At 45.6% G+C, this 26,835-nt stretch overlaps 5 protein-coding genes across 7 annotated transcripts; 4 read left to right on the top strand and 1 right to left on the bottom strand.

The window, feature by feature from the left end:
- Window positions 1–7,045: 7,045 nt before the first annotated feature.
- LOC143896695 (uncharacterized) lies at window positions 7,046–9,130 on the bottom strand. The gene has a single exon (XM_077404692.1). The coding sequence runs from the start codon at window positions 8,843–8,845 to the stop codon at window positions 8,003–8,005; it is 843 nt and encodes a 280-aa protein (XP_077260818.1). The 5' UTR covers window positions 8,846–9,130; the 3' UTR covers window positions 7,046–8,002.
- Window positions 9,131–11,052: 1,922 nt separating this feature from the next.
- LOC143896696 (uncharacterized) lies at window positions 11,053–16,130 on the top strand. Of its 3 annotated transcripts, none has more exons than XM_077404695.1 (3): window positions 11,053–11,185; window positions 11,263–11,367; window positions 11,479–16,129. In XM_077404695.1, exon 3 carries the CDS (start codon window positions 12,184–12,186, stop codon window positions 15,898–15,900), a length of 3,717 nt encoding a protein of 1,238 aa, XP_077260821.1. In that variant the 5' UTR covers window positions 11,053–11,185; window positions 11,263–11,367; window positions 11,479–12,183; the 3' UTR covers window positions 15,901–16,129. The 3 variants fall into 3 exon arrangements, with proteins under 3 accessions (XP_077260821.1, XP_077260820.1, XP_077260819.1); XM_077404694.1 differs by having other exon boundaries at window positions 11,474–16,129; XM_077404693.1 differs by lacking the exons at window positions 11,053–11,185; window positions 11,263–11,367 and having other exon boundaries at window positions 11,477–16,130.
- A 404-nt stretch (window positions 16,131–16,534) lies between these two features.
- On the top strand, window positions 16,535–17,501 carry LOC143896698 (uncharacterized). Its single transcript, XM_077404696.1, has one exon. The coding sequence runs from the start codon at window positions 16,580–16,582 to the stop codon at window positions 17,267–17,269; it is 690 nt and encodes a 229-aa protein (XP_077260822.1). The 5' UTR covers window positions 16,535–16,579; the 3' UTR covers window positions 17,270–17,501.
- Window positions 17,502–18,672: 1,171 nt separating this feature from the next.
- Window positions 18,673–19,806, top strand: LOC143896701 (uncharacterized). Its single transcript, XM_077404700.1, has one exon. The coding sequence runs from the start codon at window positions 18,673–18,675 to the stop codon at window positions 19,804–19,806; it is 1,134 nt and encodes a 377-aa protein (XP_077260826.1).
- A 4,684-nt stretch (window positions 19,807–24,490) lies between these two features.
- Window positions 24,491–25,211, top strand: LOC143896700 (uncharacterized). Its single transcript, XM_077404698.1, has 2 exons — window positions 24,491–25,117; window positions 25,197–25,211. The coding sequence occupies exons 1-2, from the start codon at window positions 24,491–24,493 to the stop codon at window positions 25,209–25,211; spliced, it is 642 nt and encodes a 213-aa protein (XP_077260824.1).
- The last annotated feature ends 1,624 nt before the right edge of the window (window positions 25,212–26,835 follow it).

Here is a 26,835-nt window from a genome sequence, read left to right as displayed (position 1 = left end):
AAAATACGCTCCCGTGAAACAAACTCCCCTATAAAGGGTTCGGTCACTCCATCTGACCGTGCAAGATGATCGTTCCCTGCTGTAACTCACTGGAAGTGTCCGGAACCTGTGTCGATTATTTCCGACGATGTGGGCTACGGCTGATGTGAGCTTGCTCTGCCGAGGTGTAAGTTGCAGCAGTGGATCAGGAGCCAGTCACCTCGGGCCTTGATCAGGAAGTACGCAGTGAGTGATAGATATCGGATCTTCACCGCCCCGAGCGAGTCTAGTCTGTCCGTGTATTCCGGGACTGGCTAAGTGTCGACTAGGCCTCAGAGGACTGGGGTAGGAGTACTATCTCCGAGGGTACACTCGTTCCTAGTTATGACAACCCGCTCCACTCCGTACGATGCGCTGGTAAAACAAAAATAAAAGCATGGAGAAGAATCAGGAAATAAACAAGAATTTTAGTGGGCCTCACGCCCAAGAAGCAGCGATTACAGCAAGCGCTGAAATGAAGAGAACGCAAGCGCTGGAACGCCTTGAAAAGCTGACCAGCGAATTGCATGAGTTTGTCAAATCAAAGGTCAACATCCATAAGGAGATAAAGACCAAGACAACCAGTGTAGTTAACGCCCTTCAAAGGTTTAAAACACTGGATGAAGAATGGCAGTCATCTCGACGACTCACTCCCCGTGTTACTCCGGAGAAAAGCAGTCAACCTACTGCTGAGACGGAAGAAGCAATGGACACCGGAGTCGATGGTGACAATGAATCTGTCGCTGGAGACAAAAGCGAAACTGGCACCAAGTCTAATAAGAGAAAGTACCGAACCTCTCCGGACCCAACGGTCAGCCAAGTCACGAAGAGGAAGAACTTGAAGAGGAGCCCACTGCAAAGGGCAACAGTGCAGAGCGGCGAACATAAAAAGACAACTGCTTGGCAGATTTTTCAGTCCAAGAAAGAACTGAAGAAGCAAAGAAAGGAGCAGCTCCCAAAGCAGCCGCCAACGGGACCCCGACCTGAACCCAAGCGAAAGAAACCGCGTAAATGGATCAGACCGGATGCTCTTATTATCCGACCAGACCAGAAGGAGAAATACGCTGACATCCTGCGGCGAATAAAGACGGACGTCCATGATGACCAGGCTCGCTCGTCTGTAGAAAAGATCCTTAAGACCAAGAGCGGTGACATGCTCATTACCCTTTCGAAGAAGTGCACTGACAAAGGTCAAGCATTGCAGAAGGCCATTGCGGGCATCCTCAAAGAGGACGCTGAAGTAATCTGCAAAGGACCGCAAGAAGTCATCGAGATACGAGACGTGGATGACACGACAACGAAAGAAGACATCCAGACCGCTCTACGAAAAGAAGCTGGGGGATATTGTGAGATACCACTGGAAGCAATCAAGATCCGTAAGGCCTACAGAGGTACTCAGACTGCTACAGTGACTCTACCAGCGGTTGTAGCTCAGACACTGCTAGGAAGAAACGGCAAAATAAGGATCGGTTGGGTCAACTGCCGAATAAGAGCAACAAAGAGACTGATCCAATGCTTCAAATGCTGGAACTTTGGACATTTTGGTTCCCAGTGTAAAAGTGAAGTGAACCGGTCTGATCTGTGCATCAGATGCGGGCAAGAAGGGCACAAGATCGCTGACTGTAAAAACCCAGCTAAATGCGTACTGTGCATTGAACGTCACGGCGCAGAGAAGGCTGCCCACCATGCAGGCACTCACAGATGCCCGGCCTTCCAAGAAGCGCTCCAGAAGATAACGAACACAAGAACATGAAGATATTACAGCTCAACCTCAATCATTGTGAGGCTGCGCACGACCTGCTCATGCAGACCGCGCGCGAACTTGAGCTAGACCTAGTACTAATAGCAGAGCCATACAAACACCTGAATACCCAACCTTGGGAATCGGACAGCACCACCAAAGCTGTCATCTGGTCTTGTGGCAAATCTCCTTTCCAGGACGTAATAAATAATAGAGAAGCTGGATTTGTGGCAGCATGGGTAGACGGTATACGTTTCTACAGTTGCTATGCACCGCCAAGTCTCTCTACTGAGCAATTCGCAGATTTCCTTCATCGGCTAATCGAGGATGCAAGACAATATTACCCCGTAGCAATAGCCGGTGACTTCAACTCCTGGGCGATAGACTGGGGTAGCAAGTTCACTAATCCACGGGGAAAGGCACTACTCGAGGCAATGGCCACACTAGATGTTGTCCTCCTTAACACCGGTGAGACATCAACATATTCAAAAGGAGAGGCAAGCTCAATAGTGGATCTTATGTTCGTCAGCAGCAGTCTAACTAGAGGAAGCTTTTCTTGGGAAGTGATGAACACCTATACAGCCAGCGACCACAGCGCAATACTGTGGGAAATATCGACTGGTCAGAACTCTAGAAGAGCAAACAAACAATTTAATGCAATTGGATGGAAGGTAAAATCCTTTGACCCAACTGTTTTGATAGCAGCTTTAGACAGCGACCAGTTTGTCGCAAGAAGTGCAGAAGAGAAAACGAAGGAACTAATAAAGAGAGTGACCCAGGCTTGCGACGCCTGTATGCCCCGGAAACGTGGCATAAATCGAAGACCCTCGGTGCACTGGTAGAACGATCACATTAGCGCCCTTCGTACAGAGTGTCTCAGGAAAAGAAGAATATCACAGCGTGGCTTCCGTCGACCTAACTCTGCAGAGCTGGTGGCAGAGTACAAAAAGGCCCGCCTGGAACTGAATAAAGCCATCAAGAATAGCAAAAAACGCTGCTGGAAGGAGCTCGTCGAAGAGGTAGATAAGGATCCATGGGGCAGACCGTACAAGGTGGTCATGATCCACCTGAAGAGCCAGCCAATGCCGTTACCTACGTGTCCACAGCTTCTAGAGAGGATCGTAACTACGCTGTTCCCTCGACAATGTGAAGTCACATATCGACATGAGCAGACTAATCGTGAAGACATCCCAACTGTTACGCAAGATGAGCTGATGGAGGCATGTAACCGTGTAGGGAATAATAAGGCGCCGGGATTGGATGAAATCCCAAATATTGCTTTAAAAACATCTATCAAAGCAGCGCTGGCATTATTCTTAGAGGCCTACAATACGTGTCTCAAAGAAGGAATCTTTCCTAAAAGGTGGAAGCAACAAAGACTTGTACTGCTCCCTAAAGGAAGGAAGCCGCCGGATGAGCCATCATCTTACCGTCCACTCTGTATGCTGGACACGGCAGGTAAAATATTCGAACGTATAATCCACCAAAGGATAGAAGCAGTAGTCGACCCACTCCTAGCAGACAACCAGTATGGTTTCCGAAAAGGAAGATCAACCCTAGATGCAATTAACCTGGTTGTTAGTACGGCCAAGGATGCAGTTGCAGGGAAAAAATGGAGGGGCGGAAAGAAGAAATACTGCTTGGTGGCCACTCTGGACATTAAGAATGCTTTCAACTCTGCCAACTGGGACTGCATTATGCGAGCCCTTGAAGAAATGAACGTACCAGAATACCTCCATAAAATTGTAGCGAGCTACTTTACGGACAGGGTCCTTAAATATGACACGAAAAACGGCCCAGAAGAGTACGCAATCACCGGAGGAGTACCACAAGGCTCAGTCTTGGGTCCCTTACTGTGGAACATCATGTACGATGGCCTCTTGAGAATAGCCTTGCCAACAGGAGTCAAACTTGTGGCATATGCTGATGATGTAGCAGTAGTGATCGTCGCGAAGCACCTTGAAGAGATAAATCTGGCTTTCGACATCACATTCAGAAGAATTAACATGTGGATGAATACGGTGAACTTGCAACTAGCTCAACATAAAACCGAAGCAGTGCTGATCACAAGCAGAAAGCAAATTGAAACAATCAAGTTAAATGTTGGAGAGCACGAAATAGAATCACAACCATTTATATGATATTTGGGAGTGTTGATTGATGCCCGACTTAATTTCAAGCAACAGGTCGAACACGTCAGTGCCAAAGCGTCAGCAGTGAGAGCTAGCTTCGCACGACTGATGCCCAACGTCGGAGGCCCAAAGCAGAGCAGAAGACTACTTCTATCATCTGTAGTCACATTAGTGCTCACATATGGCATATCCATTTAGGCCGACGCAATAGACATACAGGAAACATGGAGAAAAGCGGGTCCAATTTATCGACAGAGCGCTCTGAGAGTAGCCAGCGCCTTCCGCACAATATCAGAGGAAGCAGTGTGTGTCATTTCCGGAACTCTGCCTCTCAGAGTTCTAGCGGAGGAAAGACGGGCCCTCTATGATCGAAAGAGGTCAACTACCACACTAAGCGCTGAGGAGATTAGAACAGAAGAACGGCAGAACAGCATAAGCCGATGGCAACTCCAGTGGGATGCCGCAGAGAAGGGAAGATGGACACACCGTCTGATACCAAGAATTGACGTTTGGCTGAACCGGAGGCATGGCGAGGTCAACTACTACCTTACGCAGATGTTGTCAGGACATGGCTGTTTCCGAGAGTATCTACATCGCTTCAAGCACGATAATTCTCCGGAGTGCCCATCCTGCCCAGGAGTTACTGAAGATGCAGAGCACGTTTTCTTTGTATGTCCTCGTTTCAATTCACAGCGTAATGAATTGGAGAACATCTTGAATCAGAGAATCCAACCAGAGACATGGATAGATGCTATGTTGTCAACTCAAGCTGCCTGGAACGCCACAAGCACTTTCGTCACAGAAGTCATTATAGAGCTGCGTTCAACGGAGAGGAAGAGAGCTAAAGAAAGCAACTAGAAGAAACGATGAAGTCATTTTAGCCACCAGAGGGAAGAGCAGTAGCTAGATTCTCCCCTCACGAAGTAATGCCTAACGGCGGTTTCCGTGAGGATCAGAGGCCAGAGTTTAAGGGGAAGTTTTTAGTCGGTATTAGCATTGACAAGTCACCAGTCAATGTTCGAGTCCGACATATCCGGGCAAAACACCTAAGCCTGGAATGCGTAAATGCATTTTTCTTTCACAACCCCTATAAAAAAAAACAAAAACACACACACACACACACACACACACACACACACACACACACACACACACACACACACACACACACACACACACACACACACACACACGCACGCACGCACGCACGCACGCACACACACACACACACACACACACACACACACACACACGCGCGCACGCACACACACACACACACACACACACAAACTCACGCGTACAAAAATTGATTATTTTTACAAAATTATATTAAATATTGTGGGAATTTCAAGACATGACATCGTCTTTGAAATACTGATCTTATTGTATTTAAAAGTGATGTTAAATTTGGGTATTTAAGATTATTAATGGATGAACGTTTCAAAATCTTTTTCCACATATTATCAAAATTCAGTTTTGCAAGATTATCTTTCTTTTCTAAAGTAAAATCGGAGTGCAGCGTAAGCCATTCTTCTTTTAAATCGTTTTCATCGAAACCACTTAACGTTTTTGCAATAAAAATAACATCGTTAAAGGATGTTTCTCTGTTAATAGAATCAAATAAAGCTATGTGTGGTTGGAAAACTTCTAATTTACACAAAAATACGTTATTAACAGGTAATCTCTTTCTAATTTTCTCGGCAGCAGTGATATAAAACTGCAAACAATTTTGTCTAATAATTGTTGTTCGAGAAGTCGAACATGGGCCGCGCGCGCCTGACAAATGCGCGCCCTGCCAACACGCGCTTATCAGATTGCGCGGCTCGCCGGCTCACGTACAATTACTCGCGTTTAAAGTACGTTCGAGTAGCAATTTAAGACGAAGCCGCGCAAGGACCAGCATCGAATCCTACCGCTATACTCGGCGATCTCGTCTTGAGGAAGCGTTGAGAGACTCGAATTATAAATTTTGCCGCGTTGAGTGAGACTCTGTCTCCTCCGCGCAGTACTCATTGAGCGTCGAGAGACTTCTCCTCCGCTCATTGCACTCCTGTGGAGCCATCGTGGAGACCGTGGCCCCCTCCAAGCCCGACGCCCCTTCCGGGCCCGGCACAGTGAAAGTGGAGGCGCGGAGTGGCCCCACTCCGACCACGGCCAGAAGGAAGAGGTGCCGATCCAGGACGCGGAGCCAGCGACGACAGAAGCGCCTCTCCAACCCGCCGGTACCTCAGGAGCGGCACACGAAAGAGGCGGAGCCCGCTAAACCGGTGTCGCAGGAGCGGCACCAAGAGCCACCGGCCCACGTGCTATCTTGTCTGGCCAACCAGCCAGTGCCGCAGAAGCGGCAGGTAACGAAACGGGAGCTGGACAAGGGACAGGCGATACGTCCGTGGAAACTCATTCCCTTGGAGCTCCTGGAGGTGCGCCGCACCAGGCCAGCCGGACTGACGCTCCCGAAACGGGATTGCCGCATTTCTCGGCCACCGGCTCTCCACTTGATCCGCGTTAAGGAGACACGGACCACAGCGTGCCAGACGGTGCTCAGGAGAGCTTTTCTGGCTCCGGCATCGCCAGAGCACCCACCGGATCGACCGACGGACAAGCCACCGCCCACCCCGGGCTCTAAAATCGACCGCAACAACAACTCGGCCCCTTCTGAGCCCCTTGCAAAGAAGGCCATCCGCCAAATCAACTTTTAAACGTGCATTAGCACTTACATTTTTGATTAGGCGCCTACAAGGCGCCGCCTAAGACCACGCAAACACAATGTACATAAACTAGACAGAATATATTGTTATTTGTTACCAAATCTTGTCACGCTGACTCACTGCCACCGTCCTGATCCCTATTGCGACCCCACGATATCAAACAACAGTTGTAACATCTGCATGTCCTTGTTCCACTAACAGTAGTAAGTGGGTAGGTATGGGGCGTCAAAACAAACCCCCTCCACCGACCCCTCCGGCGCCAGGGGCGTGGCCCAGACGGTCTGTCCACGTGACCTCGGAGCTCTCTGATTGGCTGCCGTGTGAGGGGTGGGGGTAAAATGGAGCGATTTGATTGGATACCCCATACCTACCCAGCGTTCTGATTAGATACCCCATACCTACCCAGCGTCTGATTGGTCCTCCCCTCCCTGAGGTGGTTAGTGACTAGTGACTTTTTGGGGGGGACTGCACGTGGTGGAAAACTACGAGTCAAAAATGGCGGATTTAAATAGAGCGTTTTGATTGGATACCCCATACCTACCCAGCGTCTGATTGGTTCTCCCGCCTAAGGTGTCTAGTGCCTAGTGACTTTTTTTGGGACTGCACGTGGTGGACGACTACGAAACAAAAATGTCGGATTCAAAATAGTAACTAAATGGTGCGTTTTGATTGGATACCCCATACCTACCCAGCGTCTGATTGGCTCTCCCGCCTAAAGTGTCCAGCGTCTTTTTGGGTCTGCACGTGGCGGACGACGCTGAAGTCACGCGGTAAAATAGCGGAAGAGCCGGCCAGCGCCATTTTGGTGGGAGCACGTGGTAGACGACGCTAAGCTCGAAAAAGGATATGATGCTAAAGATACCGAAAACGGAAAGTAGAATTTTTAAGAGCGTTTTGCCTCGAGGGGAGGGGAAAACAGGAACGGACAGGTTCGCTTTGTGACGTGACGCAATCCAACCCTTTTTTGTATCGAAGGATTTTTATAATTTATGACGGTGTTCTTTTTAGGACTTGGGTCTAGACAAAGAGTTTTCGAAATAAACAAATACGCTTGGTTTCTAAGATTTGCTCATGTATTACTTATTTCCTGCGGAAACAAGGTTGTAAAACAGGAACGGACAGGTTCGCTTTACGACGTGATGCAACTATTTCGTTTTAAATAAAAGTTTTTATTATTGAACGCATTCGAAAAATTTACGATTTAGAAACTTTGACCAATCCTGAAAAAATAATAGAAAAAGGAATTTGTTGCGGAGAACGTGAGGATTGAAGAAAAATAGAAAAATGTAGAAGTTACAAAAAAATGTTTATTACTACAAATTCTTCTTCATAGGAAAAAATACAATTTTGTCGCTTATAAAGTAAGGCTGTAGATAAATTGTTAAACAATAATGTTATAAAATTTACAATCCGCGATTCGACAAAATGATACGACAGATTTCGGTAAAGCGCAGCAAACAAAGTTCTGCCATTACTATATTAAAATACGTATCGAGGAAAGTTAAATCGGATATTTGTGTTTGTACATTAAGTTCGATGTCGAAGTAATTTCCTCTGAGAGTTAATTTTACAATATCCTCATCTATATAACCTTTAGGAAGAATCAACTCTATTTCCTTAATAAGATAACGCGCGCAATTGTTAACATTATCGGCCACTGATTTTAAATGTAATAAATGTGCATCGATACATTTCGCAATATTTTTCAGCCCGAGAAATGTAGGCTTCTGCATCACAATTGCCACAGCGTATGTTTTTCGTTTCTTCGTCGGTGGACAATTTTCCTCGCCTGTTCGTTGATTCGTCCTGGCAGAAGTATCTTCCTCGTTTTCTTTGTACGCCAGCAATATGGATCTTGCTCCGTAGGCCGAAGTAAAATTGACGGAGATATTGTTAATGGAGATAGAATTCGGCTTCAATTTGCTTTCTCCATTTAAATATTCGCTCACGAGTCCCATGTTCTCTTGAAACTGCTGCCACGATTTCTCGTCGAAATAAACGCCGTCCGCACAGTTGCCGGTTAATTTGACCATCGGCACGAAAACTCCCTCGGATGTTGCTTGCAAACCCACGTGAATTCTCTTCGTATGGGAGCTGTTGAGTCCATATGTTGTCGATAGCAGCATATGTAATTGCTCGTTTCTTCCCTCGAAGTTACGTCCTTTATCGGGAATCCCTTTATCAGGAATATCGCGAGTGAACATCCGCTTCTCAGAATTATTAGCGTCTTCTGTGTGACTAGCCATTGTTCTTATTTCTTCGTAATATCGGCTGACACACACACACACACACACACACTAATCGAAAAGTCAGATGAGAGAGATATACTTTTTCACTGGCGAACTTGTCGCTTCGAACGTTGGGACTCGAATGATTCTGGCTTCGTAACGTTAATCAAAACGTTAACTTTGTTTGCAACGTTCTAGAAAAATTAGTGTGCGCGCGCAGATAAAAAATTAGAAAACTTTAGATTTTTCTAGACTTTTCTAGATTTTTTAGTTTTAACTATTAATTCTGAAATATAGGTAGTTTTTAGGAAGTTAAGAGAATTTGTTAATAAAGTGAACGGTTAAAAATTTTATACGAAAAGCGTAATGGTTACAAAATTTTTAAATTTTAAATAAAAATATTTCTAAAAAATAAAGGAACAACAAAAATCTATTCGAGCTCTTTTTATCTTTTAAATCATTTAATAAAGAATTCTTTGTATGTCCTTAGATAAAATAATATAATTTTGTGAACAATAGACGGAAAAGGGTTTATGGCATAGGATAACCTTTCTCCGAAAACTTTTTCTTCCGCCGGAAAGGGAGGGTGGAGAGAAAGTGAGCGGGAAAGATTCGAAGTTGTTAACCAGGACCTTAGACAATTTTTGTCACGCCATTATTCTAGAAATTTTTGGCTTTTTACACTGGAAGCAATAAATCAATAAATTTCTCAGTTGCGATAATAAAGCCGTCGTTACATGTTGGAATAAAGCATTACTAGAAAGTTTTAATAAGGAATTCTTTGTAAGGCCTTAAATAAAAGAATATGGTTTTGTGAACAAGACGGAAAAGGGTTTATGGCAAAAAAAAATAACTTTTCTCCGAAAACCTTTCACCCTTCTGCCGGTAATGGAGAGTGGGAAGAAAATGGGCGGGAAAGCCTCGAATTTGGTAACCAATGGGATAGCTAGAAAATTTTTGTCACGCCATTATTCTAGAAGTTTTTGAAAATATTTTCAACTATAAATAGTCTGTAATACTATATCTGAGTGTTAGTCTTTACTTGTCCGGTCGTACTGGAGTCGTCTTGCAACGCTCTTATAGTTAGTCAGTCAAGTGAAGTGTCGCAAAAATGTTTCTCCGCGCAATTTTGATCGATTTTTTTAAAGTGAGTTGCAATTTAAGCAATCGCTTAAATGAGCAACGTAAGTTTATAGAAGCAGTGACAAACGACGAAGAGGCGAATTACCGTCTTTTCTTACGTTTCGCGGATGGGTGCTCCAGTACCCTGTTATCCGTTATGGATGAACTGGGTTACTGTAAGAAAAATCAAAGATTGTTGAACATCATTTCCAACATTTTATCTTTGCGTGAGGGTTTTGATCACGAAGAAGAAGACGCAGGAAGAGGGCATATTGCGAGATTTATGCGTCGTAACGGCGGAATAGGTAAGTGTTAGTAATAAAAATTGCACCTTAAAATTTTAATATAACAAAATTTATCATTAAAATTTAAATTAATTTAATAGTAGAGAACCGTAGTGCCGCTGTCCAACCGGTCCGACGAGGACAAAGACGTCGAGCGGAAGAAAACATTGCTTCCTGGAGGCAGTACCAGCACGTAAGTTAGAAATAATAAAATTAATTAAACATTAAAAAACATATTATAAATATTAAATTTTATAGGAAGAGCTAGAATCGAGGCACCACCACCCGCAGACAACATCCCCGTCATCGATTTATCTTCCGGTAAGAGACTATAATAATAACGCGTAAAAGCTAACACTTGCAATATTTGTATAATAAAACAAATATAATTTATACTGTTTTAGATGACGATGAAGAAGAAGAGGAGGTGGAAGAAGAAGAAGAAGCAGTTCAAGAAGCGGAGGTGAGAATTGTGGGCTCACCCGATTCGGTCATATTTATTACGCCGCGTGGTAAGTTTTTAAAAAATAAGTTAAGATAAAAATTTAGCAGCGAATAAAAGAAATAACGAAATGTTACATTTTACCAGAAAGGGAAGTAGAAGAAGAAGAAGAACAAGGATCGGAAACTGATGATGATGTTTCGACGGTCGATGGGGTGATCGACCGAATATTGATGGAAGACGACGACGACGACGACGACGAGGAGGAGGAAGAGGAAGAGGAAGAAGAAGAGGAAGAGGAAGAAGCAGAACACGAACAACAAGAAGTTCGAAACGCAGAAGAGTCGCAGGAAGTGATGAACGAGGCGGAGGAGGAGGAGGAGGAGGAGGAAGAGGAGGAGGAGAGTGATGATAATATCAATAATATTAACCAAGATATTATTAGTGAAACCGATGACGATGACGACGACGACGACGACGACGAGAGATACGCACCCAGGAATTATGAAGGTAATAATATTTGTTTATTATAATTTTAATTCCGTAATTTTTTCGTTTTAATCACACAAGTAATTATTTTTGATTAGATGTTTCTTACTCGCCGGTTCGATCCTTGTCTCCGGAAAATTAAGAGACAAACATTAAAAAAATAAAAGAACGTCGACCTACGTCAGTGATAAAAGCAACTAAAGGTGAGTTACCTTAGTATGCTCTATCGCGGTCGTGAAAACAATTTTAAATCTTTAAATGTAATATAAATCGATATTATACGATACTAAGTTTTTTTTTATTTTTTAGTACAGTCGGGTGGAGGTGGTGCGGATCGTCTTACCGCTGCTGTTGTTCCGAACACTGATGACAATGTTGATGATGATGATGATACGCAAACGCAGAGTGCTAGCGAGGAGGAGGAGGAAGAGGAAGGGGGGAATACTGTTACTGCCGACGCTGACGGTTCTCTATCGCAGAGAAACGATGAGGTGGAGGAGGAGGAAAATACCCCCGTGGAGAGGGAGCAGGAGGAGGAACATCAGGAGCACGCACGTCAGCATGATCACCATCAGCAGCAGCAGCAGCAGCAGCAGCAGCAGCAGCAGCAGCAGCAGCAGCAGCAGCAGCAGCAGCAGCAACAACATTACCAGGTCGGACAATTTAATTATATAGATTTAGTGGCAGAAAACGCGCGACAATTTAGAAATTTCCGAATACTCGGTAGGGAGGCTAGTTTTAGAATACGTCCGATACCCGAAGACGAGGATACCGTGCGTTGGTTAGAAAACGCGTTCCGCGAGATTCACGCGTACGCGTTACGTTCGACTGGTCCGGGAGATTACGTCGGCTTATCGTTCGAGTCGGCGGAACTAACGCACGGTCCGGCGGGGCTATCGTTTCGCCCAGCACGAGATTTAACACCCGAGAATATATGGGATCTCGTGAGTTCGATCGCTCAAAGTAACGGGGGAATTGATATCGCGCAAAATTTCGACGTGCGCGTTTTCAACGTTGCGATGCCGGTAGGTCGTGGGGGTGCGACAAACAGGATAACAGCCATCGCTAAGCGGTCAATTTTAGATCTCGGTAATCGAGATAATTTGTGCCTACCTCGTTCCCTCGTGTTGGCACAAATTTATCGCGAGCGCGGAAATCTACGTACGGGAGTGTTGCACGACAGGTGGAATACCGTAAGATGCCGGACTTCCGCGCTTCAGCGTGAATTAGCGTTGGAGCTGGTGAGGAACGCCGGTGTTACGATACCCGAAGACGGGTGCGGAATTCCGGAGATTACAAGTTTTCAACATTTTCTCGCGAATGAAAATATAGCAATAATTGTATATAATTCCAACAATTTTGGTAGAGGCGAGAATCCTTTGTACGACGGTGCCGAATTACTCGCCTCGTTAGAACGCGAGCCTACGTGCCGTTTAAATATCATGTTTTACGAGCGTTCGCGCCATTACAATCCGATTTTAAATTTGAATGCCGCCGCCGGTACTCAAAAAGAATTTTGCGTGTCGTGCAACACTGCGTATCGTAAAGACAGAGGACATCGCTGTTCGAAAAAATGTCCGCGCTGTTACGCTACACCCTCGTGCGAGAATCCCGAAGTAGAAATTGTCAAGTGCGCGGCGTGTAATCGTGCGTTTTTCGGAAACTCGTGTTTCGAACGTCATCTCGCGCAAAAATCTTACGACGGTAAATCGCTCGCGAGCGTCTGCAGTTCCGTGAAGATTTGCGATAATTGCGGGCGATTCGTCAAGAGAGGTTCGCGACACGAATGCGGCGTTTCGTATTGCAAGACGTGTTGTTCGTTGCAGTCCGCTAATCATTTATGTTTTATGCGGCCTCTTCGACGTAATGCCGACGTAAACGACGACCCGGGCGAGGGTACGAGTACTACGCTGGCACGGAGGGAAGAGGCATCGCTTCTGAACGAAAATGACGGGAAGAATGCAACGAACAAGCGTGATAGCAAAAAAGAACGCGTCGCATTCGTGTTCTATGATTTCGAAACGCGTCAAGACGAGACGCTCGAAGGTACGGACAACGTCAAAGTTCACGTACCGACTCTCTGCGTCGCGCAACAGATTTGCGAAGCGTGCGCCGCGATAGACGACATGTCGGAGCGATGCCGTTGGTGCGGAGTGCGCGAGTTTGTATTTCGGCGCGATCCTGTAAAAGAGTTCGTCGATTTTGTAACGCGAACGACAAAATGTAAAAAAAAAATTATTTGCATCGCGCATAATGCGAAAGCGTTCGATGCGCAATTTATTCTAAAGTATTTAGTCGAAAATACGGAAAAGACTGAAGAGCCACAAGTAATTTTAAACGGAACAAAAATTGTCGTGATGACGGTCGGACATACAAAATTTATCGATAGTTTAAATTATATGCCTATGAAATTATCCGAATTACCTAAAGCTTTCGGGCTGCAGGATACATTGGATAAAGGTATTTTTCCACATTTGTTTAACACCCGCGAAAATCAAGATTATATCGGTCCGATACCCGACGCACGATATTTTTCTCCCGAGCAAATGAAACCGAAAGAACGCGAACACTTTCTTTCGTGGCACGCGGAGATGACGCGTAACAACTTTATTTTTAATTTTCAAAGTGAAATTATTAAATATTGCCGTAACGACGTGGATATTCTTCGACGCGCGTGCATGGCTTTCAGAAAAATTTTTTTGGAATGCGGGAACGTGTGTCCGTTCGAAGAATGCACGACTATCGCTTCCACGTGTATGAGAGTTTTTCGCAAAAACTTTCTGCGCAAGGAGGAAATAGGAATCATTCCGGCGGGAGGATACAGATTCGCCGATAATCACTCGCGTAAAGCTCTACAGTGGTTGGTGTGGATGGAGCACGAGCTCGGACATCCCATAATTCACGCAGGGCGAGGGCGCGAGCATAAAATCGACGGCACGCGCGTTGACGGATATTACGAGACGCCGACTAATGACGACGACGACGACGACGACGACAACGAGACGCGACGTTACGTACTGCAATTTCACGGTTGCTTTTGGCACGGATGTCCCACATGTTTTCAAGTGAATCGCGATAGAAAGCCTTCGACCGCGAATCGCGAGGACACGATCGACGCGCGCTACGAACGAACACTCGCGATGACATGTCGTCTCCGAAGGAGGGGGTACCTCGTGACGGAGATGTGGGAGTGCGATTTCGACCGTGAGTTGCGAGAAAATCAGGCGATGAAAGATTATATAGAAAATCACCCATTATTGAAACACGCACCTCTCGATCCTCGCGACGCATTTTACGGAGGACGCACGGGAAACATCGTCACCCGACGCGAAATTCGGGGTACGGAGAAAATACGTTACGTGGACGTATGCTCTCTGTATCCCTACGTATTGAAAACCGGTGCTTTTCCGATCGGTCACCCCGATATTTTTATCGGAGAAGAATGCCGAGCGATAATCGGAACTGCACCGAATTATAATTTTGATTCGATCGAAGGACTCATCCGATGCCGAGTACTTCCACCGCGCGATCTTTTTCACCCGGTACTCCCATATCGCGTACGCGGAAAATTATTGTTCGCGTTATGTCGTAGCTGTTGTGAAACGTTCTCGCAGGCCGCGTGCACTCACGATAACCCCGCCGATCGTGAATTCGAGGGTACTTGGGTATCCGTCGAATTGCGCAAAGCCGTCGAGAAGGGATATCGCGTGACAAATGTGAGCGAAATATGGCAATATAAAGTTGCGCGATATGACCCCGGTACTCGGCAGGGTGGTTTGTTCGCCGAATACATAAATACATTTTTAAAATTAAAACAAGAAGCTAGTGGGTGGCCGAGCGATTGTCATGACGACCAGGCGAAAGAACGATACCTGCGAGAATACGCGGAAACCGAGGGTGTTGTTCTCGATAAGGACAACATCGTGCGGAATCCTGGCCTGCGCTCGGTCGCGAAACTCTGTTTAAATTCTTTCTGGGGGAAATTCGGCCAGCGAACCAATCTGCCTCAGACCGAGGTCGTGAAATCTTGTTTGCGTTTCATGACTTTGCTCACGAGTCCCGAGCACGAGATAATCGACATATTACCCGTCAACGACGAGGTAATATACACTTCGTGGCGGTTACGAGAAGAGGCCGTCGTGGCTTCTCCGTTGACAAATGTCGTGATCGCTGCGTACACGACGGCACAAGCGCGCTTAAAATTATACGAATATTTAGAAGCATTAGGTAGACGCGTTTTATACTACGATACCGACTCTTGTATATATGTAAGTACAGGCGATCCGAACGAGTACGAACCGCGTACCGGTAACTTCCTCGGCGACATGACGGACGAACTCGAGAGCTACGGCAACGGCAGCTATATCGAGAAGTTCGTGTCGGGCGGGCCAAAATTCTACGCTTATATTGTTCGTACACCGGACGGACGTACTGTAGAGTCGTGTAAAGTAAAAGGTATTACTTTAAATTATAGGAATTCTATAACTGTAAATTTCAATAGTATTAAAAACTTAATAATACAAAGAGAAAGAGAGGGTAGAGAAGAGGAAGAGGGAGGAACGTCGTCGGCGGCGGCGGCGGCGGGGACGGTGATAAATCTACGTTTTAGTGCAATTCGTCGCACCGCGTTTCATGAAATTGTAACTCGCGAAGAAACGAAAACGTGCGCACCGGTATTGGTAAAACGTAGATTTATCAATAATTGTTATTCACTTCCGTACGGTTACGTGGAGTGAATAACTTTTTCTCCTTCTTCTTTATTTTTAAGTTAGGCTAACACGTTTTCTGCCACTTTAGGGTAACAAAAAAAATGTTCATGTATTATATTGTAAATAATTTTTTAATTTTGTAAAAATAGTTGTAAGTGCGTAAAAAGATTTTTGTACATATGTAACTAAAAAAAAATATAATGTAGTAATATGTAAATATATTATGTGTGTGTGTGTGATTAAATATAAAATTTTTTGAAATTTGTGATTTTTTTTCCTCAGGAAATCTCTGAAAAAATAGAATATTTTCACATTTAAAACGTAAATAATTGCTGTATCATATATATATATATATTTGTCCCCTCCCTTTTTCCCTCCGCGCTTATTTTTGCTCTCTCACTTCTCCGCTCGGAGCATCGCGTACAAGCTCGTCGATCGCGATGCTCTCGCTGCGGAATCGTAATAAGCTAAGACGGGTGAATAAGCTTATGTCCACCGCGGCGCGCGAATCAGCTGATCAACGTCCGCGGTGATGTTCGCTCGCGCGAGCGTTTGCGGAGGTACGCTGGTGCGCGCGTTCGGGCCGCCGCCGCCGCCGCCGCCGCCGCCGTTGATTAGCTTATCCCCTCCTCTCCCTCCGCTCCTCTCCTCCTCAAATTATTGTTTTTGAAGTCACGCACGGAATTCGAGTCAATCATTTCGCAAAATGGACGTGCGCTGGAAACATCCCTGGACGTCGATCGTGTGCGGACCCACCGGTTGCGGGAAGACGATCTTTGTGAAAACTTTTCTTCGACAACTATCTCACATGTCCGACGTGCGTTTCGAGAGAGTTTTGTTTTATTACGCCGAGTGGCAGGAGGCTTATCGTCAATTACAATACGACGCGCGCGAGGAAGCAGCGGTGAAGAAAAATATAATTGAATTTCGCGAGGGATTGCCACGTCCGGAAGATTATTCCGCCGATCCGCTTTCCCCTAAATTGGTGATAATCGACGATCTTATGAGAGAATCGTCATCGAGCGACGCGATCGTAGATCTCTTTACCAAAGGCAGTCATCATAAGAATCTCAGCGTAATTCTCATCTCGCAAAATCTTTTTCATCAGGGACGCGGGCAACGCGATATATCGCTCAATGCAAATTACATCGTGGTTTTCAAAAATCCTCGCGATCGTGCGCAAATTCGTCATTTAGCGCGTCAAGTCTTTCCCAACGATCCAAAGTTTCTAGAAGAGGCGTACTACGACGCCACGTCGAGACCGCACGGGTATCTACTGCTCGATTTGAAACAATCGACTCCGGACGAATATCGATTTCGAACGTGTATCTTTCCCGACGATACGGCACATTTCGTCTACGTACCGCGTAGATCATTTTCCAACGGCTACGTATAAAAGACGCGCACTAACGCTCACGCTGGTCAGTCGTGTAATTTTCTCGCGATGGAAAAGAAAGAAAATAACGCAAAATCAGACAAAGCGACGAAAAACGCCAGACGCTCGATCGGAAAGAAAAATACCTGTCTTCTCGAGGCGTTGCTGTATTTGAACAAAAATCAACGCGCGACCTTCTTACGGACCGCTGACGATAAATTAATACGGTGTATCAGCGAATGCGTTTTCAACACGCTCAAAGGTAACGTTCCGCTCGAACGACGTGAAAAAAAAAACGATTAAACAAACACAAAGCGACGCTGCGTCGCATCGCGTCAAAAGGCAGTAATTTGAAGGCTAAAAGAAAGCTATTGGTACAACAAGGTGGATTCTTACCTTATATTATCGGTCCTATATTAGCCGCCTTACTGTCGCGAATTATCGGCGGTAGAGATTAAAACGCGTGTTATGGAAAGGGCAAAAAAGATGGTTTTGATCACTACGGAAAATCTCGAAAGAATGCAGCGTCAATTATCGCAACAAACGCTCCCCACCGCGTTTGCCGCCGTCGGTAGCGAACGAACGATGGAAAATAGCGAAAATTCGGAGAACGCCAATATTTCCGTGCGTACACCGGGAACACCTCTATCGCGACTCGATGCGGAGATGAGTCTCATTCTTAATTCACCCTTACCACTCGACGTCGGGGAAAAATGGAAAAAATATAAAGAGACACTTTGGCGATATCTTCATTTTGTTCGTGTAGCGCGAAAGCGAAATCGGGACGCGCGCAACGATGAAGGGGACGAAAATGCGAACAACGATATTCGTCGTGACGACATCAACGACGTCGACGACGACTACGAAACGACGACAACGCGCGATCTCGAATCGGCTTCACACTCTAGCGGTATTATGGCGAAAAATGACGTCGCGGCCGCCGCCACTGCTGCTGCTGCTGCTGCTGCTGCTACCGTCACGTCAAACGAGCGTAATATGTCGAAAAGCACTAAAAGAATACTGGATAGCGTACCAAAAACTTATCGCGCGAATGCTCGCTTATTGTTAAAGTATTTGTTCGATAAAGCAGTTCCAAGTAGAATTAGCTGGAATGAAGATGGAGTCGTCACTATAGACGGCAGCGTTATAAAAGATTCGAATATCGACGACCTGATAAACGAGGCTATGCGCGAAAGAAAAACCGTGAAAGCAACGGGGAGACTTCAGTTCGCACGATTACTTCGCGTCTTAAACGTCCCCTCGATACTAGTGAGAAATAAGGAATTATTATCCGCTAGTTCTTCTTCGAATATCGCGACATTTCGACCTCTCAGGAGTTCCACACCGTCGGATGAGACACCGAAAAGTACCGTTGATTCGCAGCAGGCGAAGAAAAGACGCTTACTCGATTGGAGTAAACAGAAATGACGGAACTTGAAAAATTCTACTACGATCCGCGACATTACGCGGGCTATTCGGCAACGGATAATCTGACGCGCGCCGCTAAACCGAATTTCTCCCGTAACGAAGTCACGCGTTGGCTCGAAACGCAAGACGCTTACACGTTGCATCGTCCATCGCGCAAAAAATTTCCACGGTTGCATTACAACGTGTCGAATATCGACGATCTGTGGGAGGCCGATTTGATCGAGCTCCGAAATCTCAAAAGTTACAACGACGGATATTCGTATGTTCTGGTGATTATAGACGTGCTTAGTAAATATGTCTGGGTAGAACCGCTACGAGACAAAACGAGTGAGCACGTGACGACGGCTTTCCAGCGCGTGCTCTCGAAAAGCGACGGGCGCGTACCGGTATACTTACAAACGGATAAAGGTAAAGAATTTATCGGACGTCCGTTGCAAAAGTTTCTGGAAGAAAACGACATTCGTTTTCGCGTGGCCCGTAATCCGGATGTCAAAGCTGCCGTCGTCGAGCGCTTCAACAGAACGTTGAAGGAGCGAATGTGGCGCTATTTTACGCATAAAAATACGCGGCGCTACGTCGATGTTTTGCAAGATATCGTAAGCGCTTACAATCACACCCGTCATTCCTCCATCAGAATGCAACCGGCTGTCGTTACGAGAGAAAACGCTCGTGTAGCGCGCGAAAATATAGTTCGACGATGGAGAAAGAGCGAAAAGATAAAACGCGCGCGAAAAGCTAAATACAGCGTCGGAGAACTCGTTCGCGTCAGTAGAGCAAAAGCTACCTTCGAGAAAGGATACGAGGCGAGGTGGAGTGAAGAAATATTTCGAATTCACCGCGTTCTCGAGTGGCGAAAACCACGCGTGTACGAACTGAGCGATTTAGCGGATGAGGTCATAGACGGTATTTTTTATGAACAGGAATTAGCTAGAGTTGAGAAAAACTTGCGGGAAGAAGAGTTTATCGTCGATCGCGTGATAAAGACCAGGGGACGCGGCGCTAATAAACAGGTGTTAGTTAGCTGGCGCGGTTATCCCAGCAAGTTCGACACTTGGATCCCCGCTTCGAATTTAACTTCTCTTCCTCAAGATGAGGGACGATCAATTTCTCATGGTTCTTCCGAGCAATAGCAGTATGCGTTATTTCCCGGAAAATAGAACCTCGTCATTCGTTACGGAATTACCTCAAACTGTTCACTTACACGGCGAATGGGAAGTCGCGCTTAGCGAGATTCAATTTCCAAGTACTCTTTCACACTTGCGCTATCAAGAAAATGAAATCTACTTCTTCGATACTAAACCGGGAGAGAAAGAAGCACAGGTGGCGAGGAAAGGCACAATATGGTACGGTCTTTACAAAAATACCAGAGAACTTATCTCGGCGATTAATGAAGCATGCAAACAAGCTGACTCACACTTTTATTTGGATCAGCAAGAGAAGACTGGAGGAAAAATCCTCATCAACATTACCTGTAACGCAAGCAAATGCGATCTAATACATTATATGAGCGTTTCCGATACTCTTCTACAAATACTCGGTTTAGGTTGTGACCGGACGGTACGTGTTGAGCTCGATTCCGGCGGATAATATTCCTATCAAACGGTCGCCACTCGGTTTTACCTTAGACTACCGAGAAGGTAAGTTCGCATCAACGCCCCGATTATTCGCAAGACGCTAATAGGAATTATTTGTTTCAGAAGGATGTCCCTGATGGATCACCGTTGCTGCTTCTCATCCCTGGATCCTCGCTTTACATCGCATACCAGATAGAGGTAAGTAAGGATAATTCAATTATATCCTAATTATTTGAATTTTATTTCAGACTGATGTCCCTGTTGGATCATCGTTGCTGCTTCTCATCCCTGGATCCTCGCTTTACATCGCATACCAGATAGAGGTAAGTAATTATAAAATAATTATGTGACAATTATTTTATGTTTTGTTGCAGATCGACGCCCGGAATGGATCGCCGTTGCCTTTATCCGTCTCTGGATCCTCGCTTTACCTCGCATACCAGATAAGGATAATTCCCGATAATTATGTTTTAATTACGCACTAATTCGCTTCTCTTTTTTCAGGTTCCCGCCTCGGATGGATCGCTGCTTTGTTGCTGCTCTGCTTCCCCGGATCCTCGCTTTACATCGCATACCGGATTGCCGCTGGCCAACGTTGGATCATCGCCGAAGGACAAGGTAAGTAGAAGGTAAGTATCGATAATTTTTTATAATTAATCAGGAGAATTTGTTTCAGAATTAATTAATCTTTAATTCCAGATCATCATTTCAACATTACAGGCCGTTTCACAATATCATAAAGGTGCCTCACAACGCGAGTTTCTCGCCTCGGTGTGAACGTCGCTTTATTTTAATAAAGTTGCACAATTATTCAAATTGCGTATCTCGGCTTATTCGTTTAGTCGATACGATGCTTTCATTCCAGATAATTATTCCGATCGGAGGACTGTGAACCTCGTGATTGTTAAACTATGATCACGCACTTGGCCGTGACCATCACTCTATCATACAATGTTCGTGCGCTGAATTAACGAACGAGTATTCGGTGGTTAAATACAATGATTAATCATGTCCGCACAATATTCCGTATCCGCGTGACCCAATGCCCGTGGTTGTTATATACTCGATAATTGCACTTCCACTAATTAACAATGTATCCGAATTTCAACTCGCGTATTGTTGCTAACACTCGATTGTATTTGGCAATTAATTGCCCCTCGCTGTTGGTTAAGACGAGTAATTTTACGCGATAGTACGCGGGAGTTCTCGGTTGTAAAGTATAACGCGTATGCCGATCGTACAGAGTGTGATACGTGTGTTCGCCACGGCTATACCCGAGAGACTGCCTCAAGCGGTCGCTCTCGCTTGGGCTCCCCACTTATGCCGGATCGTTCCCACTCCTCGGAACTTTCGCGATCGTCTATTGTTCGCGGCCGGCACATCTGGCGCTATCATTCGAAAACACGATGATTTTCACTACCCTCTCGCGTGCCCTTTTGCGCATCTTTCACTTTTGCCCGTTCTAGAAGGTTCCCGTGGAAATTTCCACGCGCAACGCAGTGCGAGAACCTTCCTTCCTCGGTACCGCTGCACCAGGTTTTCACTCGCGAAAAATGTTCGACGCGGACGACGTCGACCTATGCGCACCTCCTCGGAGATGCCCCTGAAGGTGAATCTGGGTGTTGTCCCTGTAGATGACGTCCGGGTGACGTCGATGTCGTCGGCTGTTGACGCCGACCCTCTGGCTAGGTTTCTCGGAAGCTGGTATCGCTGTTCCGGGCCACTTTTCCCGTGGATGATGCGTTTCCTGGGGATCTTTGTCGGAGCTCGACGTTGACCCCCTAGGCGGGTGTCCCAGGTCCTGGTAAGGCCTTCGGATAGGTAAGTTCCTGGCGAAAGTACGTTTCGCCCGGATTTCGCCGGACAATGGCGCCGACCCCCTGGGAGGGTGTCCCAGGTCCTGGTAAGACCGTCGGATCGATAAGTTCCTGGCAAAAATGTGTTTCGCCCGGATTTTGTCGGACAATGGCGCCGACCCCCTGGGAGGATGTCCCAGGTCCTGGTACGACCGTCGGACCTCTCTTTCCCTGGAGAAATTCCGTTTTCCGGGGATTTTTACCGGGTCATGGCGCGCACCCCCTGGAGCTGTATCCCAGGTCCTCGGATGACGATTCAGCCTGGTTGTCCCTGGAGAAGATGGTTTTGTCCAAGAACTTGGCGTTTCCTTGGCGTCCACCTTATGAACTCGTGTACCGGGTCCGAGGGATGATCCTCCGTGCCCCCGATACGGATTATCGCTCTAACTTTTTATCGGCGTTCCGCTTAAACGCGTTTATCCTTATACGATTATTATCGCTTAATCTTTACCGACAATCGCTAACTTAAATAAGACCTTTTCGATCGGCGGTAAGTCAAACTATCAACCTAACGTGGTTTTATACCGGTCGGCCGGATATAATTCTAAACTAAAATTTACGCGCGGTCTCTACCGTCTTGCCGATCCTGTATTTTAACGATACGCAAAACTAAATCTATTCAGCCATATGGGCTGTCAATACAACTTAACACTATATCATTCAGAAGCGCCGTAAGTGTAACCTTAAAATAATATTTATCATGGCATAAATGAAAATAAAACGAGAATAAAGTAACTGACAATTATGTCACGCGAGTTGTGCAAACTAAATCAGGATTAACCCAAAAATGGAAACAAAACGTGTATTTATATATATATATGTGTTAATCGACGAGCCGTCTCTCCCTACATCGGCTTCTAGGCCTCGTCATCATCGCTCTCACTTTCTCCCGACGGCGACTCAAAGTCGTCGGAAGGCTGTTCCACCGGACCGATCGGAAACTTATAATTTAGAAATTCCGCGATCGCGTCTGTTAGCGGAGGAGGCGCGGGAGTCATGATTGGTAACTGTAGTGCCGACATTAACGGCGTGGGCGGCATGCATGGGAGTCCGGTCTCCCTCGGCAAAGATGTCGCTGCCGGGTCTCCTTGAGGCGGCTGCGCTCCTTCCACCGCTCGTTCTTCTTGTGCCGCGCGTGGCTCCGCATCTGGTAACCTGCGCAATATCACCCGGGGTGACTGTTTTATCATGCGACGCGGCTGTAGGGAAGTGCCCGGTCGCAAGGTCATGCTCTTCTCAATAATCCTGTATACTATGGTGAATTATATGCCAGGCGCAACGCAATTTATCCTATTTCCAAAAAACCGTTTACTGCAAATTATATTAAACTTGGATTTTTTAACGAAAGTAAAGGTGCACGCGAAACAGCTTTCTATAGTCGTGAACCTTGTAGTTTGCAGCGTGGTATTCCAGATAAAATGTTCGTTTATTGCGATATTTGCGAGCCTTATGTAACAGGTGACGTACAAACTCCTTTTCTCCGAATAGTGCCGGTCGAGACATACCGCTATAATCACGTGGAGGCTTACGGAACGAATCAGGTGAAACATTTCTCTCCGCTGCATTATATTCCATTACGCAAAACAAATTTCCGCACGATTGAATTAGATATAAAAGATCAACTCGGAAAAAATATACCATTCGAATCCGGGACGCTGACGGTGACATTGCACTTTAGACGTTTCCAGTAAGACCGCGGTGAAGTGTCGTCGTCGAAAAGAGTAAAAATTAGTTTCAGTACCATGGACTACGAATATTACGATTCACACTACCAGAGTGGACGAGGCGGAGGAATTCCACGAGTTTTCGTTGGAGCACCCTATCAACGAAGTCATGGAATCGGTAGTTTTCTCGGCGGATTATTCAGAAAGGTACTGCCTTTCCTAAGTAGAGGCGCGCGAGCGGTCGGTAAAGAAGCTTTACGCGCGGGTATCAATGTGATGAAAGATGTCGACAATAATACACCGTTGAAGGAGGCGCTCAAAACTCGCCTCAAGGAATCGAGTGGAAATCTTAAAAGAAAAGCACAGGAGAAGATAAGCAGCATGATGAAGGGATCGGGATATAAAGTTTTCCACAAAAAATTCAGCGTTTCAGTTTCCCCTCGGCATCCACGACAGTCGCGTCGCAGTTCGTAAACGTCGTCGTCCTCAAACGGACAAAAGGAAATCGTCATCAAAGATCAAGAGGAAGAGAATAACGAACAAAAAATCATTGAAGAAGAAGAAGACTCGTGCTGTAAACAGAAAGTTATCTACCACCACTGCGAGACAACGTGGTCGTCAAGTCAGCGTCAAGAAACGCAGCGTATCCGACATATTCTCTTAATCGTCGCGCGCGCACACACGAACCAAGAATTCAAGGAGCGGAGGAGAAGGATAAGCATGTCTTTTCTTCACACGCATTCAAACGAGTGTTTAAAAAGCGAGCTCGATTTCTTCACATTGCCGCCCACTCAAACTAGTATCGAAAGCTCGCAATGGATCTATTACAAGCCCATAACCTCCCTCGGGGACGACGCACCTATAGAATTCGTCATACCCGGACACGGAGAAGACCACCTGGACCTCACGCACACCATGTTGAGTCTTCGCATACGCGTAGAAACTTCTCCCCTAGCAGGCGGAGGTGGCGACAGCCAAACAAGTACACCAGGCGGAAGCGCGTTCAAAGTAGGCCCTGTAAATCATTTACTGCATTCCATGTTCAATCAAATCGACGTGTATTTCAATCAAAAGCTCGTCTCACCCCCAAACAACGCTTACGCGTACCGCGCGTACATAGAGGCGTTGTTAAATTATTCTTCACCCGCAAAAACTTCCCATCTGACCTCTTGTCTGTGGGACATGGATACCCCCGGACTCATGGACGCACTCGTAGATTCAGAAACACCAAATCCGGCTCTCGTGAGACGCGCTCGTTACATTCACGAGGGACACGCGCTAGATCTCATAGGTCATCTTCATTGCGACGTTTTCAATCAGGATAAATTTTTAATTAACGGTGTGGAAGTTAGAATGAGACTCGTTCGTTCGAAGGATTCGTTTTGCCTTATGGAAAATCGATCGACGTCGAAAATACGCATTTTAGACGCCAGTCTGCTAGTGAGAAGAGCAAAAATAAGTCCTGGCATTTTACTCGCGCATGCGAAAATGTTGAGTCAAACTACCGCCAAATATCAAGAGACACGGTAGTGTCTCGCGCCAAGTACGCGCGAAGCGAGACGCACCGTGACTCTTTTACGCGAACGCATGAGTTGCGAGTATCCGAGATTTTGAGATCTCAATAACGAGTGAACGGATCAACTTCTAAGTAGGTTCGATCGATAGCTTGGGGTTTGATTTATAAATAAGAGTCTTTTTTTTTCGTTACGTGCCCTACGAGCGAAGATATTGCAATGCAAAGACCAAATGTGGAAAATTTTTTTTTAAGAAACGTCCACGTCGGACAAAAATGGCGGCTGGTGTGTCACTTTCCCATTTTTGACACGAGAGTGCACTCGTGCACTGTCGCAGTGCGTGACAGTTTTTTACAACCTAGAAAAGGATAAGTGTAAGTGTGTGATAGTCGTGACCGTTGCCGCGTCGTGACAGATAGTGAAATATATATATATAAGTATTGACCGTAAAGAACTGATGCCGAGAGATCTTTAAGAAGGAAGGTGTATCTACAAAATCGTACAAACACGTACGTATATGCTGCCTTGTAAAAGTTGTCAAACTGTATGTTTACGCGAGCGTTACTTCTGTAGTAACTTACGATAATTTATGCCGGGATTACAATGAATTTAACGTAACGGGACGCGACGGACGCGAAGTAACGTAACGTGAACTTAAGAAATTACGATCGCCGTAATTTAAAGATAACCTTAATCTTAACCTTCTATTCATACCAAGCTGTCAAATCATTTCTGAAATGCACGCTGCTTCACGTTACGGCGATCGTAATTTCTTAAGTTCAAGTTACGTTACTTCGCGTCCGTCGCGTCCCGTTACGTTAAATTCATCGTAATCCCGGCATTACTCGTTTACGCGGGATGAATTATCATAAGTTGCTACAGAATCTCCATTTACGTGGAGGAATTATCGTATAAGTTACTACGGAAGTAAAACGCTCGCGTAAACATAGTATACGTGACAGATAGTGTGTGTGTGTGTGTGTGTGTGTGTGTGTGTGTGTGTGTGTGTGTGTGTACTACGTTTACGCGAGTGTTACTTCTGTAGTAACTTACGATAATTCACTCGTTTACGCGGAGTAAATTATCGTAAGTTACTACAAAATCCCGTTTACGCGAAGGAATTATCGTAAGTTACTACAGAAGTAACGTTCGCGTAAACGTAGTGTGTGTGTGTGTGTGTGTGTGTGTGTGTGTGTGTGTGTGTGTGTGTAATTAAAATTATTTATATTTATATTATACATGTATATAATTTATTTAGTATTTATAGGATGATCTCTCTCTCGGCAGCAGGACGAGAAAAGCGGAAAAGCGACAACAATATTTCGACAGATTCGATAGATCGTATAGATGACATGCCCTTTTTAGAAGAGGATGCGTAACACTACAAAACGCATGATATCAGTAAAATTACCTTTTTTGAAAAAGGTAATCTATCGAATCTGTCGAAATATTGTTGTCGCTTTTCCGCTTTTCTCGTTAAACGATACGGGGAGCTTACACTCAATCAGGCTGGAAATCCTGAGTGCGCAACCGTATAAGGCGGACTCTATA

Source organism: Temnothorax americanus, unplaced genomic scaffold (assembly GCF_048541705.1).
Source record: "Temnothorax americanus isolate GAGA-0224 unplaced genomic scaffold, ASM4854170v1 Scaffold192, whole genome shotgun sequence".
Taxonomy (NCBI): Eukaryota; Metazoa; Arthropoda; class Insecta; order Hymenoptera; family Formicidae; genus Temnothorax; species Temnothorax americanus.
Note: the sequence above shows the minus strand (reverse complement) of the source record. Positions and strands in the feature narration are given on the sequence as shown.